This window comes from Gavialis gangeticus, unplaced genomic scaffold, assembly GCF_001723915.1.
Source record: "Gavialis gangeticus isolate Ggan-Ray unplaced genomic scaffold, GavGan_comp1, whole genome shotgun sequence".
NCBI classification, from domain to species: Eukaryota; Metazoa; Chordata; order Crocodylia; family Gavialidae; genus Gavialis; species Gavialis gangeticus.
Window position 1 is genome coordinate 199531341 of NW_017728992.1, and position 17383 is coordinate 199548723.

The 17383-nt window shown below is 46.9% G+C and overlaps 1 protein-coding gene across 1 annotated transcript in view; it reads right to left on the reverse strand.

The window, feature by feature from the left end:
* The window catches only part of COL22A1 (collagen type XXII alpha 1 chain), a 381540-nt gene that overhangs the window by 251524 nt on the left and 112633 nt on the right, over positions 1–17383 (reverse strand). Inside the window, exon 4 of the mRNA XM_019528200.1 lies at positions 15712–15786. Coding sequence (XP_019383745.1) covers positions 15712–15786 — 75 coding nt within the window. The remainder of the gene's footprint in view (positions 1–15711; positions 15787–17383) is intronic.

Below are 17383 nucleotides of genomic sequence, written 5' to 3' on the forward strand. Positions count from 1 at the left end.
CTTTAGCTTCTGTTTCCCTGCAGGCAAGCCCAGCTTGAGCTTCGAAACTCAAAACATTTTTAAAATTTCGAAACGTTTCAACTCGCCTCATTTCGTTTTGCAGCTGTTTCAAAGCTCCCTGTTTCATTTCGATTTTGCTGTTTCGAGCTCAGAATGAGTCAAAACAGCATCAAAACGAAACTGCCAGCAAATTTTTGCACATCCCTCATTAATGCCCTCAGGCAATACATGTGCAGGGCAGATCTAAACCAAAAAGAGCAGGCCGGCAATTTCCAAGAAATGTTATGCAGGCATCTAGAAAAGTTAAACACCCTAAAACAACGATTCTCAACCAGGGTGCCATGGCACTCGGAGGTGCCTTGAGATGCCATGCAATGCCAGCACTGTTAGGTGTATAAACATGATTCGCAAGATAAAGCAAGAGATTTCAAGTAGGAATCCACAGTGTTAAAAACCCTCTGATCTGCTGTGGTCTTTCTGAGGTCTTTGCAACAGAAGAACTGCTCCATTGTGTTTATGTAGTCAAAACAAGTGAAAACTAAGAGCTGGCATTTTCTAAGAGGTGTCTGAAGTCTTTCAGGGGTGCCTGAAGTCTAAAAACCTTGGCCACCACTGCACTAGAGCAATGGGATGTGCTTGTTAAACACTTTGTAGTGTCAAGAAAAGGGGAGCAGGGCTGCTAAATTATTATTTTAGCCTGTGCAAATAATAATGTTTCCAGAAACTTGTTTTCCTGAATACAGACACACTGGGTAGATCCCTGCGGACTCCACACACTGTTTATATCTGAATAAAAGCCTGGAAATCTTGCAGACCTGGGCTGCAGCTGCCAGCTCCAGAAGACGCCCTTTCATTTCATCTGCACTGCTGGTATTAAATACACCATGGCTCTTTTCTGCATAATTAGGTCTGTGCTGACAGGCCCCCTTGTAACTGCAATTACGATTCCTTGTGTCTAGAAGCATCTCTGAATGCCGCTCTCCTCCTGATAGTACACATCAGGGCTCAAGCTTTTCTGACACTGGTAAGTTTTTATGCACCTACATGGTGCTACAGAAGCCAGCGACATGTGGGAAATGGCAACGACTGAACTCTTTCCAAGACAGCAATGGGTAAAGCACAGAACAGGAGTCAAGAAGTACAGCTCCGCCCCCAATTTACTATGCAACCCTGGGGACATTACTTAAATGCTTCAGTAAAATATAACTAATATTTCCCCACCTCATAGGGTTTCCATGAAATTAAAGGACATTACAATCTCCTAGAAGGTCGGATCCTCAATGACATTTCCAAACTCTGCATATTCAGAGTTTTATATTGCAGTATGCAATTCAGCTAAGGTGTGAGCATGCTTGAACTATCTACAGACAATTATAGTCATATATAACTGTGTGTAGGGAAGGGAATGGAAAGCAGCCTGGGCAGTGCCCATACAAATTGCTACCCACCTCCTTGCCACTTGCCAGTGGTTCAGCCAGGGATCATGGTGTCCATGCATTTACTGTATGCAGTCAGGGATCTTTTACAGACCTTTGTAGCTATTCTTATGCCTCCCTGAGGGATTGCCTCAGGAAACTATGATAGTGCCAATTTCCAGAGCAGAGCGTGAAGGAAAGAGAAAATTGGTGTCACGCCAGGGCGTCCTGAACATGTTAGAGCAACTTTGAGCCACCGTGGGACATCTGCTAATATGTCTCTTCTCCATGAGGATCAATGGCCTCGTGCTGCCCTGCTGCCACAGCAGGCTTCAGTGTCAAATAGGAGTAGTTGGAGAAATATTATAATTAGCTGGCGAGTCAGTGGCATCTCTGGAATGCAAACCCTACTCTGCTGACCGCAGGACATCAGAGCAGCACGGACAGTCAATCACAGCCATGCCTGTCTGTAATTGCAGGCTCTGGGTTTTACAGGCTCATATTGCTCCTGCGGTGGGATGCTGAAACATCCTTTACGGAGTTAAAAATACGTGGAGATTACAACGTATTGGCATTTTATTTGTTTGTGCACAGAGCTTTCAGCAGTGGTGGGGAAGAGAGTCTCCAATTAGACACTGGGGTCAGGACAACCCACAAAGCAAACAAGCAGTCTGGATTGCTCCTCTGTGATAGCGCTCCATCCAGAGCTTTTGCTTACGGGCACACGGCTTAATTCATTCTTAAGGCTTTACTGAAATCGTTGCTGCTTGTTAACATGTACTTTCTCTTCTCTTCTCTGGTGGACTCCCACTGCTGGCCAACATACAGTTATTCAGTTCAGGATTGTTCCCTCTCAGTCTGGATAATACTTAAGACTAATATTTATCTCTTTTTTTAATTCCTGGAGTCACATGGATTTCAGGAGCTAATCCTACACAACCTGCAGGCCTCTTTTAGCACATATGAGAAAGTCCAGAGCAAATTTTCAGGCGGACAGAAGTGTCATCATGCTGCACGATCTGGACTTAGCACTTGTCCCTGCATAGCAAGATGATCGTTCTGCAGCAGGGTGCAATGGCCCTATCATCTTAGCACAACACAGCATTGAAACGGGTTACCCAGAGAGGTGGTGGCATCTCCATCCTTGGGGCTAAATACAGACAGTTAAAAAGCCTGAGGCCGAATAGGTTCAGTCTTTGCAGGTTAATCTAAATTGTGCCGACTGAACGGAGAAGCAAGCGAACAGCCATAGGCAACTGGTGCGTCCCGAGTCTGGGGTAGCACCAGATCACCAAAGTGGGGGGGGGGGACGGTCCCCCCATGGCTGGTCGCCGAGCCAGCGGGAAAACTGGAAGTGCACTTCCACTGGCACTTCTGGTTTCACGGCTAGCACTTCCAGGGGGTGCACGGCCAATCTCAGGGGGTGCACATGCACCCGTGTGCACACCCTATGCATCGCCAATGTGAACAGACATTCTGGAAATGCAGCCACATATCTGTGGTAGCTCAGGCTAGAAGCTGGTGGGGTGCTAAAGCAAGCCTTCCCTTTCCTTCAGCAGTGGCCAGAAGCCTGGAGGGAAGCTGGAAGAGAAGACTTCTAGGCTTTCCCTCTCCCTGCATGAGCTTGGGGGTGGGGGAGTGGTATGACAAGTCCCCAGCAGGCCCACTAAGTACGATTGGGGAGGGCGTTTTAAACCTCCACCCTGTCCGGCATAGACCCCAGCCATGGTGTCCCTGGGTGGGGGGAGAGAGGAGTGGGGAAGCAATCCTTGCCAGGCATTTCCCCTGCTCGCTACTGGAGCAGAGGGAGGTGGGGTATGGCCAGACCCCAACCCAGGCAAGCATGCTAAGGAAGAGAGGACAGGAGGGGGGCTTAAATACCATCCCCCACCCACATGGGACCCTAGCTGGGGTCTACTTGGTAGGGGCCCAGCAGCCCCACCTGGCTTTGCTCCACTTGCTGCTCCAGTGGCCAGCACACAGCGATGGAGGGAAGAGAGGGCGGTTAAACCCCCTCCCTCTGCCCAAATGGGACCGCAGCTGGGGTCTGCCTGGCAGGGGCACAGCAGCCCCTGCCATGCTTTTCCCCACTCACCACTCCAACTGGAGGTGGCAGGAGAGTAGCCAGATGCCAGCCCCAGGCTGAGGTGGAGGGAAGAGGGGTTTTAACCCCCTCTGCTTGAGTGAGGAAAAGCTGAGTAGGGGCTGCTGAACCCCTGCCAGGCAGATTCCAGCTAGGGTCCGTCCCCCTCCACCACTTAAAGTCCCGTCCTCCCCTCTGTATCATTCTGCCAGCCTGGCCCCAGGGCCTGGCTACCCCCCTTCCTCTGCTCCAGTGGTGAGTGGGGAAAAAGCCCGGCACAGCCCAGCCTAGGGCTGCAAAGCATCCTGGGATGCTGAGGGACTGTGAACTAAACAGGAAGGGATCTATCTGGGAGAAAAGTTCCATAAAGCAGTTTGACCTACAGCAGTTAGGTCCAATACTACTGTAGCAGGCTCACCTTTCAGAGCTTGGGTTGAGTCCCAGGCTTGAGCTTCTGCTGTTTTGATCGGTGGAGCCCACCCACCAACCAGGAGGCAACAGGAGAAATAAAGTCACGCCCCTTTCCTGAGGGGAGGGGTGAAGACCTCCCTCGGACCCGACTGAAGACTGTAAACTGTCAGGTCCGGAGGACTTCAAGGGCGGAGCCCTGGAGCGTATAAAAGGAGCTGCGTGCCCAGCATGAGGGGCAGATGCAGTGATGGACTCGAGAAGCGCGGAGCCAAGAAGAGCTGGGAGCTCTCCCCCCGCGGGCAATAGGCCCAGGGCTCCTGAAGCTGCCACTGGAGGAGCAGCCTTGGGAGCGGTGCGAGACCGCTGGGGCTGTTGGCAGCGCACAGGGATGGTGCACGGAGACCCTGCCCTGGCAGCGGTGTGAGACTGCTCAGGGCCATCACGGTGCACAGTTCGGTGCACAGAGCCCAGGCTTTGGGAGCCGCAAGCAGCAGCTTGAGCCTGCCACCCCGGCAGGGCCCTGGGGGCCGCAGTGGGGCAGCTCAGGCCCCATCTCCCAGCAAGTGTAAAAAACATTTAGTTTTATGTTTTTGTATATTATAACTTAATAAATTGTATATAGTTAAGAACTTTGGGCTTGCACTAGCTCTATAGAGGAAAGGGGGATCTGCTTGAAATTCTAGCATCCCTCTCACAGCACCCCCTCCTGCCTACCCAAACTATTCAGTCGAGAACAGGGCACACCCTTGGGTGTACCTGGGTTACACTACATTCAACCAGGGTTATCTTAAACCAGTTTCAGCCATTTTGAAAGCAGTTTGTGCGCACTGAACTTTTGTTCTGTTACAGGTTTAAGCTGGTTTCTGATCGCTTAAACCAGTTTATGTGTAACTTCTGTCCCTAGCCTGGAGGTTTTTAAGACCCGGCAAGACTAAGCCTTGGCTGGAATGATCTAGTTGGGGATGGTCCTGCTTTGAGCAGAGGGTTGGACTAGATGTGACTTCTTGAGGTCTCTCCAAACCCTAATTTTCTATGATTCTGTGATCTTCAACTTGCTTTGAATGGCCTGTGGCTGCATCATGTGTCCAATGCCCCAAGGAACCCAGGTGAGAATTAGGCAATATCAAATGGACTAAGAATAACAACAAAATAATCTGGTTTGAATTTTGACTCAACTCACTTGCAGCAAGTCAGGAAAGTGTATTTTGTCTTAGTCTTCCTGCCTGTAAAATAAGAACAACACTTATCCAACTTCATGGGGACATGGTAAGAATTTTATTTGATTGAGATTACATGCCTCTTTACCCCACACAGTGTTAAATATGATTTAAAAATAACAACAACAACAAAACCTTTGATATTTTCTGTACAAGAAGTAGCATTTGTCCTGGTGTCACAGCTGGATTCATTCTTTTGTCCTATATCCCATTTTGCAGTTTCTATTGACCATAGTATTCTTTATTTCCTGAAGTACTCTATTATGAACTATTGCTGTGCTTTCTTGAACTGCTGCTGTTTCACCCCAGAAATACATTTCAGCAGTGAATGAAAAATTTCCACTATAAATACACGGTGCATTATACCATTCTATAGTAGGTCCAGTAGCAATAATATCATCCTAGCACTCAGGAGCTCATTCATGGAGTCGGACTTTATTGTGCTAAATGCCACACAGAGAGAAGAAAACAAAGTCCTTGCCATGCAAAGCTTACAGAAGATTGGGAACAGACAGGGGAATAAGAGGAAACACAGGAAATAATGGCCAACATGAGCAGTCATATACTATTAACATCTTTTTATTTTTAAAAATAATAATTGTTATTGGTCATAGTATTTATTTTTAATGATAATACTTTTTATATTTATTTTATGGGGGGGGGTTTAAAGACTTTATGGCAAGAGAGTTTAAAAGAGGTATTCTAAGGAGGGCAATGAGGTAGCTTTGTGGTTATTTCCTGAGAGCTCCTCCCCAACGTAAGAAGCCCATGAAAGCACTTGAAAATGTAACGTGGAGGCTGGTATCATGATAAATTCTTGTCTACCTTATGCTCTGTCCACACCTATAAAGGTCTCTCTCACTGTTTCCCTTCACCTGTTACCATCCCCCAGGCACTTGTTCAATGGTGGCAGCCTTCAGAGAGGGCTACTGAAAAGACTTGTTCATGTACACAGAGACATGGGACTGGAAATCGCCCCAGGTTCATCAAATCCAGCCCCCTCCATTGTCAGACAGTGTCACTTACTCCACAGATTTATCACCCTTAATCTTAAATGAGCTCGGTTGTTTGCCCCCAGCCTTGGAAAACTGTTCCAAAAGCTCATTCCTCTGATGGCTGAAAACCTTTTTCTAATTTCTTGCCCAAATTTAGTCATGGTCATTTCACATTCACTTGCTCACGGGCCAATCATAACTTAGTTTGCGTAGCTCTTCGCCCTCCCTCGTGCTTACTCCCTGCAGGTAGTAATAGCCCACAATCAGCTTCTCGGCCTACTCTCTCCTCTCCTAAGACAGGTTGTGCATTCAACGGGTGATCCCTGCAGGGTTTCTGTGCACCTGTTCCAGGTTCAATGCTTCTTCCTTGATCTGGAAAAGGTTTTCCAGATGAAGTCTCACCAGTGCCTGGTATAGCAGCATTAATACTTCACAGGCTCTATTGGAAATACCAGTACCTTGACTGATTCAGTCCAGGTTGGGATCATCTTACCTCCTAATACAGCCAAGTCTTTATCATCCCCAGTCATGCCCATTGATGGCTTTTACATGACAAATTCTTGTCATTAGTCCTAAAGTACCTGACCGTGCACTTTGTTCCATTAAACTTTAGTTCATTTCTCTTTCCCTAGTCCTGAAAGCCACTCTTTTTTTTCCCTTCACAACATTTGGATCCTAATTTGTATTGCTGGTCCCTGGCAGACATTAAGTTAAGTGCGCAACCTGGATATGATTAATTTATTGCAGGTCCCAAAACCGGCATATCCTGCCATGCCATGCCAATGTCAAATCCCAATCTCATGGCAGAGAGGTGGGGAGTCCAGCACTGGGGACTGAGGGCAGCTGCCTGCCTGCTCAGATGTTCAAAGGGCACCACAGGAAGGGTAGTATCAGGGACTAGCTCCTGATGGCACATTTCTGTAGCACCCTTTTGATGTGCCAGCATATAGGGAGCCCTTCAGGTGATAAGCTTTCATCACAGCGCAGCCCTGTAACTGGAAAGCACAGGAAACCCATTACCGGATGGCATCTCTGCACTCCAGCACCTATAGCCCCCCAATCCCCAGCTGCTGGTGCCACGGACCCAGGGTGTGGACAGCTGGGGATGGGAGATGTCCCCAGGTCAACCCACACGAGCTTTTAACTTAAAGCCTAGCCATGCAGCTGGCATCAGGCTATATGGTAGGGTTTTACCTAGCCATACATTCAAGTTGAGACACGATGAAAATAAAATGCAAAAATATTGCGCATATAATGGTGACTGGTTTCTCATTGTGTTGTGCCATTTCAGGTCATTTCATGGCCTGAACGTGTGGCAGGGTTACTATTTATGATGTGGTAAACACATTAATCACATCATAAGTGCAACATCTGGCAGGGGCCAATTATGCCTCCCAACTTTATGTCACCAGCTAAATTCAGTAACAAAGTCCTACTCATTGTGCCAAGGTCATTAATGCAAATATGGAATTAGATCAGTCCCAAAAACAAAAGATTACATTACAGTAATTATTTCCCTCCCACCCCTATTTACCCTTTCAGTACAACATATTATGATTTTCTAGAACCAACTTTTAAATCCTTTTACTAGTCCTCACCTCCTCCATCCCTAGCAATAATTTCCCATAGCAAGTGCTTTTGAAAGTCTATCTAGATGAGATCCACCACATTTTCTTCAGCCAAAAAATAGACATCTCATCAAATATGGCTCAACAGACTTTTGGTAAAACCTATGCTGCAATTTGATATACGTTTAATTTATTTCCATGTTTTAATGGTTCCTTTCCTCTTGATTTGTTTGCATATAAATGAGGTCAGACTAATAAGCACTAGTGAGTGGCTTAGTTCATGTCTTCCCTCCTTCCCTTCCTAAAATATAGGTACTGCACTATGGTAAGTTGATAGTTTGATTAAAAATCCTTGCTATAATATTTGCAATTTCATTTACCAGTTCTTTTATTATTCTGAGCTAACGATTATCCTTGCTGCTGCATCCCCCAAAACCTGGGCACATTAAAGCTTTTGAGTTTTGCTTCAGCTCAGCTGTGGTAATTTCCATGTCAGTACAATCATTCCAATGACCTGCCCTGCCTTTGCCCCTCCCCATGTTCTTCATTATCCTTATTAAAAATGTAGACAAAGTATTCATTTATTTGGGGCCGTACTAAGATTAAATTAATCTTGACCTGACTGTATAATAGCCTCACATTATCTGTCCTTGTTCTCTTTTTTTTTGATACAGTGACAGATCCTTTTACTATTTGTTTTAATTTCCCTTGCAAAGTCTAGCAGCTCGATTTCTGAGAATTCTGACTTTATGCCTCTAGGCTTCCTTGACTTGCAAAGCATGAACATTTTTTCTTCTTCTTTTCCTTGTACGGTCTCTGAAAACTTAGAATCTGTTTTCAATGCATTTCATCGTATCCTAGGAAAGCAGGGCTGGAAGGGACTGCACAAGGTCATTTAATCCAGCCCACTGCTCAAGGAAGGAGCATCCCTGACTAAACCACCCCAGTCAAGTGTCTGCTTAACCCGCTCTTGAAAACTTTCAAGGACGGAGAGTCCAAACTTCTCCTGGTGGCCTGTTTCAATGCTTGACCACTCTCATAGCCAGAAAGTTCATCCAACCTGAGTTGGAGCTATTGCTCCTAGCCCTGTCCCCTACAGCCCATCTCTATCCGCTCTGCAGTCCCCCTTCAGGTATTTCAAGACTGGTATCAAATCCCCTCTCCATCTTCTCTTCCCCAGACTAAACACCCCTAGTTCTTTAGCCTTTCCTGATAAGTCTTGCCACTGGACTCTTTCTGGCCTGCCTTCTTGAAGTGCAGGGCCCAAAACTGGACATGGTGCTCCAGGTATGGCTTCACCCGTGCTGCACAGAGCAAAAGAATCGCTTTCCTTGATTTGCAAGTGGCCCTCCTTTTAATACAATGCACTAGGCTTTTGGCTTTTTCTGCAACAAGAGCACACTGTTGGCTCATAGTCACTCAACTACATCTATGTTTAGAGCCATTCCCTATAACCACATTTCCCCTTGCTTGGAATCACTGCTTGTACACCCTCAGCTCTTTAGTGCAGGTGATTTTCTAACTAGCACTTAGTCTTATTTGTCTTTTTTAATTAAAAAAAAAACCTGAGCCGCCAACCTCTTATTTTACCTTCCATTTAATTGAAACAGAATCAACTCTTGATAACTCATCCAAAGCTATTTTTTTTGTTTTATGACTGGCTCTTCAGTTTACTAAAACACGAGTCCCAAAAGACATTATCTCTTGTGGTTCAAATTATTTGGAAGATCTCAGTGCTTTTAATATTTGTCCTTCTGCCTACTTCTAGGAAGTCAGTTCCCCATAATAACATTCCTCCCAATAGTATTTGTCTCTCTAATAACACTGCAGGACTAGAAACAGAAATTACACATAAACCAGTATAAGTGATTGGAAACTAGTTCAAATCTGTAACAGAACAGAAGTTCAGTGCACATAAACTGCTTTCAGAATGGCTGAAACTAGTTTAAGATATGCCTGAATGGATCAGGTTATCAGACTTAACTGATTTTGGTTAAATCGGTTTACAGGCAACCCCCCCACTTAGCGCTCCTAATTGGTTCTGGGAAAACCGAGCGCTAAGTAAAACAGTGTTAAGCAGAACCCATTTCCGTATAGGATTTAATGTAAATCAGGATCATTGGTTCTACACCACCTGCTGACCCAGACCCCGTGCTCCCGCAGCCCCATCCCGGCCCCATGCTCATGCCCCCCATCTGCCCCTTCTCGCTGATGCCACTACTCCTCCTGAGCTGTGCCAGCCTGGGCCCCAAGCTCATGGCCCCCACACTCCCCTTCTCACTGCTATTGCTCCTCCCCACCCACTCCAGCCCCACGTGGCGGAGCGGACCCTGGGCTCCTGCCACCACTCCCTGGGCTCTCACCAGCTGCCACTCACCACTTCCCTCACCGTCACCGCCACTGCTTCTCCCCACGCCCACACTGAGTGAGACATGCTCAGCACTGAGCAAAACTAGGTAGGTATTTTAAATGAGCGTTATAATGAAACCATGGTAAGTGAAACCATGCTAAGCGAGGGTTGCCTGTATTAAACTTCTGCCCTGGATCCAAAAGTCCACTTGAATCCAAATGTGACGCTGTAGGTCTATAATAGCATCAAAGCGCAACCCCAGCATGAGCACAACCTTCTCTTACCATCCCCTTCCAACCTGATTTTGACCCAGACTTACTGTTTTGCCCATGTTATCACTTTGCATTTCATGACAGTCTACAGTATATTAAGGATGTATAATACCAAGCCCATTTATCTTTATTTCCTGAAGTGCACATACCTTTCAATAGCTGTATAAAGAACTAGCCTGATCCATTTTTCTAAGTTTCCCAAGTCACAATGACTGCAGAAGGTTGATCCAGTGGGATTTCCAACTGAATCATACCCTTCTGTTCTTTTGCTTGCACAAATTACTGTATCACCTCTCTTTGCTGGACATTTAAGTATATTAAAGGTGCCGGGTCACTGCATAAATGCATTGCTATGGTCCTGCCTCACAGGCCTGCTGTTGTGTTTTGTGTTACATCTCTTTACATTGTCCTCAGCACTTACGCAGAGCATGATGCACCACAATTCTGAGTCTTACCACTTCTGGATGTGTGTCTGTCTGTCTGTAATGCTCTGGGCCAACTGCGCAAGCGCTGCCCAGAGCCTTATTAACAGACACACACACACACAAGTGAGGTGGAGGCAGTGGGGACCAGGGTGTGCTCTGCCATGCAGGTGGAGGGGAGGCAAGGGGCATGACTTGCGCCCCGGGAGGGGGTGTAGCACGTGGTGGGACATGGCGCTTGGCTGCAGGGTGCTGCAGGGAGTGGGCACGGGGTGCACGGGCAGCACCCGCCAGCTGCAGCATGTGGGCATGAGGCAGGGTGCAGTCCTCACACCCACTCCCCATGCAGCACCCTGCAGCCATATGCCATGCTCCCCCCACCCCGTGCAGTGATCACCCACCAGCTACAGCTGTGGGGCACACAGGGTGCATGGGGAGCTGATGCTTGCCAGCTACAGTACATGGCTGTGGGTGGGGCATGCCCACCATGCCCACTCCCCATGCAGCACACTGCAGCTCTGTGTCCCCATGGAGAGTGACTGCCAGCTGTGGCCACCGGGAGCACTGGGCAGGGAAGGGGGCATGGCTGCAGGGTGTCGCATGGCAGGTGGGAAGGGTGGGGGATCATGGCGGCCTGCTGCTACCACCGGAAAGGCTGGGGGGGACTGGGGCTAAGGCTGTACCCAGAGGGGGCAGGCTGTGCTCAGACTTGGCCAAGCTAGGTTGCAGGCCATGGGAGCTCTACCAGAGCTGGGGGCAGGCAGCTCCTGCCACTGTGTGCACTGGGGGGAGCCAGGGGAGGGGGGCCCACACCCCCTGGGCTCCCCAACAGTGTCCCTGCATGAGCCACTGGGCCATAGTGGCCCCATGACATGGCCTGACCAAGGCCCCAGTCAGGATTAATGTGGCCCCAGCCAAGCTGTGCCATGCCATGGGACACTCAGAGCCTGGTGGCTCCTGCAGGGGCAGTGCCAGAGAGCCCAGGTGGGGCACGTGGCCTCCAGTCTGTGCACAAGGCATGGGCAGCCGCCGCTGCGGCCTCCACTCAACCTCTGCTCCTTCCCCTCACTGTCCCTGCTCTGACAGTGGCACCACATGAGTCCTGCTGCGGGGTGGGCCGGGCAGCAAGGCACGTGTGTGTGATGTGAGGCTGTGGCTGGGTATGTGCAGCATGCAGCACGTGTCTGGGTGAGTGGGTGTGGGTGTGCATGGTGCATGTGGCTGAGTGGGTGGGTGTGGCTGGGGGTGTGTGGCACATGGCTGGGGGTGGTAATCAGGTGGGGGGAGGCTCATGGGGCCAGACATGGGGAGTGGGGGGCTTGTGTGTGGCCAGACTCACAGTAGCAGTGGTGGTGGGTGGTAGCGCTCTATTCCCATCACCCACCTGTCATTCTTGATGGGCACTTTGCTAGTAAGATAACAAAGTTCCCCAAATCCTTGATTTCTATCTTTCTCCTGTCTACTTCCCCTTACTGTCCCTTTCTCAGGCAACAAAACAGAGAAAGAGAGAGAGCGTTTTGCAATCCAAGGGGCTTTGGCCTTTAATACAATTATCCCTACCTTTGACACTTCAGAATCAGATATGCCATAATGTACGGGGCTTCACTTTAGGGAACTGAAGCTCCTGCAAAATGCAGCTATTGCAGCTATGTCAGAAGGACAGTGCCCCAGGATCAACACTGCCTGGCAATACATTCTTAAGTGGAAAACAAGGCACTTAGGTTGACCCATAAAACCCTAACCAATTTAGGGCCTGGGTACCAGGGGCCAGTGCCTTCCTCCCCATATTACACTACTACACTTGAGATCAGAGGTGCGGGAGGTGGAACACCCTAATTAACACGAAGGAGTTGGTGGTATGACTAATGGGAGACAACCTGGACACTCGACACGGCCTTCCTTTACAGCGGCATGTCACAGACTAGTTTAGACCAGGAAAGAAAAAGCACCAAGCCCAACAGGCCTTATACCAAAGCGGTTTGGCAAGCAGGACTCAATGACTCACATCGGTATTAGTGCCAGCTAATAGGGCCAGTAGCTTGAATGTCTTATGCCTTATCTCCCTGCAGCAACTCTCACCACATGGTTGGCCCATAGGTCCCATATTGTCCCAGGGAGGAAAGGCATTTTCTCAGTCACCAACAGCAGCAAGAGCAGCTTTGCCATTTCAAAATCCATCAAACCATTTCTAAGAATTACCTTTTCGTAGAAAAGACTAGAGGCTACTGTAATCCATTGCTTTAACAATCTCGTTGTCAAGTCACCACGCACTATTGACAATCTTTTTCTCTTTACAGTTAAGAGAGAATCAGTGGCTTAGTAAATGACTGCCTTGTGCTATCAATCTGGGTGGGAGAAACAAGTCATCTTTCATCCAGAAGTGAAAACAGTGAATATTGACTCGCTGCCTGGTCCAGGATAGGATTTGTGGGGGGCGTGGAGGTGGGGCGGGGAGGGATGGAAGGAAAGTGAACACTGAAAACTTGCTGTCTAGGTTAAACTTCGTGTCTGGTGCAGTATATCCCACAACAAGTGCTGTGCACAAAGGGATGCTTCTCTCTCTCTCTTTTTAAAATGCTCTGCATGAAATGCATTGAAAAGTCACATGAGGGAAAAGAAGGGGGTTAGTTTCCTGGTGACTCACCGCAGCAGTTGGACACACACTAAAGGATACATATAGCCATTTACACCAGTACACGGTAGACAAGATCACTTGATGGGTGAGGACTGTGAAACTCAAGCTAAGCTGGGCCTACTCACAAAAGTTAAAATACAAAATACTGATACCAATTACACAGAAGAACAAGAGGATGCCAGCTTTGCAGATAGCCATTCTGAGAAGAAATATTGAGGTACGACTTCCAGCTTACCTTACTATATGCATGATGGCTTTAAGCAGGCTCCTAGCTGTCTGATATGTAGCTGTGTAAAATGTCTATCCGTCAATTTTTTTTTTGCAATTAGCTCGTGTTTATGTGCAGGAAGAGTCATTCTCCACATGTGATAGATGTCTCCTCCTGATTTATACTTGTTTCCTGCTTCCTCCTGATTTACTTTTGTTTTGCCTTAGTGGTTCCCTTCATCTTCCAAGGACGACTCTGCAAAAACCTTGGGTTTTTCCTGGTTGTTAATCAAGTCCCTGATACATTCCAAAGTTAATAGACATGGATAACCTCTTGTCACTAATTCATTCAAATTGGGACTATCTGATAACCAATAATGAGCACTTTGATTAACAGGATTTTCCTGTCAAGTACTGCTTGGGACTCTCAAGTTACACAACTACAAGAATGCTTTGAAGATGCTGATTTAAAGCATGTAAGAGGAACGAGACGGCTAACAGGGTGCGCTTCAAGAGCAAGAAATCTTTCTCTCTGACACGAACTGCTACTGCGCCCAGCCTTCTTCTAGGTGACAGGATCCACACCTGGAGAAGTGGACCAGACGGACAGACCACCCCTTTGCCTGGATCAGTGAGAAATGATCACATTACAGCTAAATACATGACTTTGCTTTGTTTTAGGCTCATTTAGCCGTGAATACTTGTAGTAAATAAAGCCTTTCTGTCATTCATCAAATGAAGTGTTGTGTCAATCCTTTAACCCATGAACACCGCGTGCCCCTGGAGGCTGGGGGGGCATGGCAAGCTCCTGCAGGCAGGGAGCTCCCACAGGCAGGCGGGGCACTGTCAGCAGTGGCGGGGAGGTGGCAAGCGCTGACCAGTGGTCGCCGACCACCCACAGATGCCACCAGCAGCGATGACACACCGCCCGCAGATGCCGCCAATGGTGTCAGTGGTGGGGGATGGGGGTGGCAAGTGGTAACTGCCCGCAGGCACTGCCAGCAGTGTCGGCAATACCTTTCACAGGGGGTGCATCGCCATGCTCAGGGGGTGCACGTGCACCCGCGTACACCTGCTACGCATTGCCAATGCTTTAACCCTAGTCCAAAATCCCAATTTATCATTTAACAGTGGGTTCTACCTTGGAGAAAGGCTTCATCTTACTCATTTTGAGTAGTAACTTGCATAACTAATTTACTCTGAGAGTAAATTACTGCTTGGCAACTGTTATGACAAGATTCAGGCCATGGCTTCCCTCCTAACCCTGGGCCACTAATGCCTGCCCAGGCATGCCGGGGACTAGCAATTAGACTTTGTAGATGCCAAAATAGCCTAACAGCATGGACCAAGCATCAACATAAGGCTTTATGTTTCATTAAGCAGAAATCCTCAGATGAAATAGCAAGTACCAAGGCTCTCAAACTCTGCCCCTACATCAGTCAAAATCCATGACTTCCATGTGGCCTCCATAGCTGTGGCTAGACTTCTTGGCCCAGTCTTAAATAATCCAGGAACATCCCTCAAGGGCTGCTCATCACTGAGAGCAACTCTAGTAGCCACGGGTAGCTATGGAAGAGGGACAATTTATGCTCACGTCTGTCTGATGAAAATCCGTCTTCCAACAGATGAAAAAGACATGCTAAAATTCATGCTAAAAATTCATGAAAAAGGCCTGTGACCATCTTGATTTATGACCAATGCTATACAATACATGAACACTCTTGTGGGATATCTTTATTATATACACATACCTAGATAAGGATTTCTTTAGTAGCCATCACTATTACTTCTATGGACCAGACAACACTAAAAATATCAAATGACTGCATGCTTAAACTACCTACAGGACAGCCAAACAAAAGACTTTCTTCAAGCCTCATTACCTTCCTTTACCTACTCCAGTAAGTTCTGTTGGAGCCACATCACAATGAAAACTCATGTTTCATTTGCTGTCCACTGTCACCTAATAGGTGTCTCCCAGCATGGTTTCCAACATTTCTCCCCATTACTGGATATAAATTTGACAAAGGAAATGCCAAATGGGTAAACCATAAATGAGTCAGAACATCTCAGCATGAGTTGTACTGTTGCAATATTAAAATTTTCAGGCACACAGTAAAAAGGGTATCTTTTTACCTGGAATTTCATCAGTCCCGCCATTGGTGTGTTTGAACCGATCTCCTTCCACATGGACATTTGGACATAGCACATCTGGGAAGGAAAAACAAAAGAACACAAAACAATTATTTTATAGTAAGTAAAGCAACTATTTCATATATATAAAGAACCTGGACAATTACTACACAAAAGAATCTATCTAGCTGACTGCATAGGCATGAGATATAAATGCTAATATGCCAAACATTTTCAGGTCAACCAAAACGCTGGCGTTCTTATCTGTAGCGTAGTAATACCTACAGACCCCTGTGAAAACCCTTCTTAAGACACAATCCCTAATCCAAAATGTTTGAAACCTAAATAGGAAAAGGATGGCAGAGTAATAAAAGCATAGAGAGATGAAAAAGTCTGATCAAAGTCACAGAGCCAGAAAAAGAAACCAGCTATCCTGAGTCTTGGTCCCGTCCCCTTTCCACTGGCCATCCCACCTCCAAGAACTTGGCTTTGCATCCTACTTGCAAGTTTCCCTTTTTCACCCATTTTATATTATATATATACATAATATATATTTAACCCAGAGTAATATCCAGCCTGTGTCAAAGAGTTTTCATGCTCTCAATTGGTGTCACATTGATCTGTGGGCTCATCCATCTATATACACTTGGTTCTGCCTACCTACACCTTTCCTACCATACATCTTAAGCAACATTTATTTATACTTTGTTTTCCCAGATCAATAGCTAATTTCACACTTCTAAACAATGGGGCAGATATCTCAAGGAGACAGTTAAATGAGAACATGAAAAATGCGCCCCCCATCCCCGACTTTTCATCCGGTTTGAAACCCTGCTACTATTTTCCCTCCCCGCTTCAATGGACGTCAGCATGGGAATTTACCACAGGTACCAACCCTTCCTCTATGTCCAGTGTGCACATAGTAAATACCTGATGCTCTTCCACCATTATCCTCCCCCCGCTGTATACTTTCCCTGCACCTCATGCTTAGGCCCTGCTCCTGGACACATTAGTGTGCATCATTTCAATCACTATATTTTGGAGAGATCCAGCTCTGCTGTTGAGCCTAGGCTCAACGCAGGAGTGCTGCAAATAAACAATAAGATCATCAGGAGCGATTTCAGTGCCAGAGACTGCATGATTCAGCTGTATGCCAAAAGAAAGCAGAACGATCATGAAACAGAATAGACAATACTTAGACTCTGGGACAGCTGCTGAATACAAAACCTCATATTATTTTTCATGCTCTTTGCAATCATGAACATACAATAGATGCCACCAAAAGTGACAGTGTAATCATTACGCTGCCAAGGTTACTTTACAATGGCAGTACCACACAGGTAGCAAAATGGTTTACCTAAGAGACAGGACAGTATATTTACTACAGGCAATCACACGGCTTTGTGCAATTCCCCTGGGATAGGGATTTTTTTTTCTTTTTTTTTTTCTTTTTTTGGCATCCAATGTGCCTCTTCTCCATTCAGATCAGTCTGAAACAAGATTAACATGTGTAACATTGAAAGGGATGGATGAAATAATCTAGGTAAGAGAACATTGCTATGCAACTGGAAAGGAGGCTGCTCTTGTGACTCCTCCAACCCAAGCTGAACCAGGAAATTAAAAAACGCCCTCTCACTAAAAAGTGAGTAGCACTGAAGATTTCATGGTCCTAGAC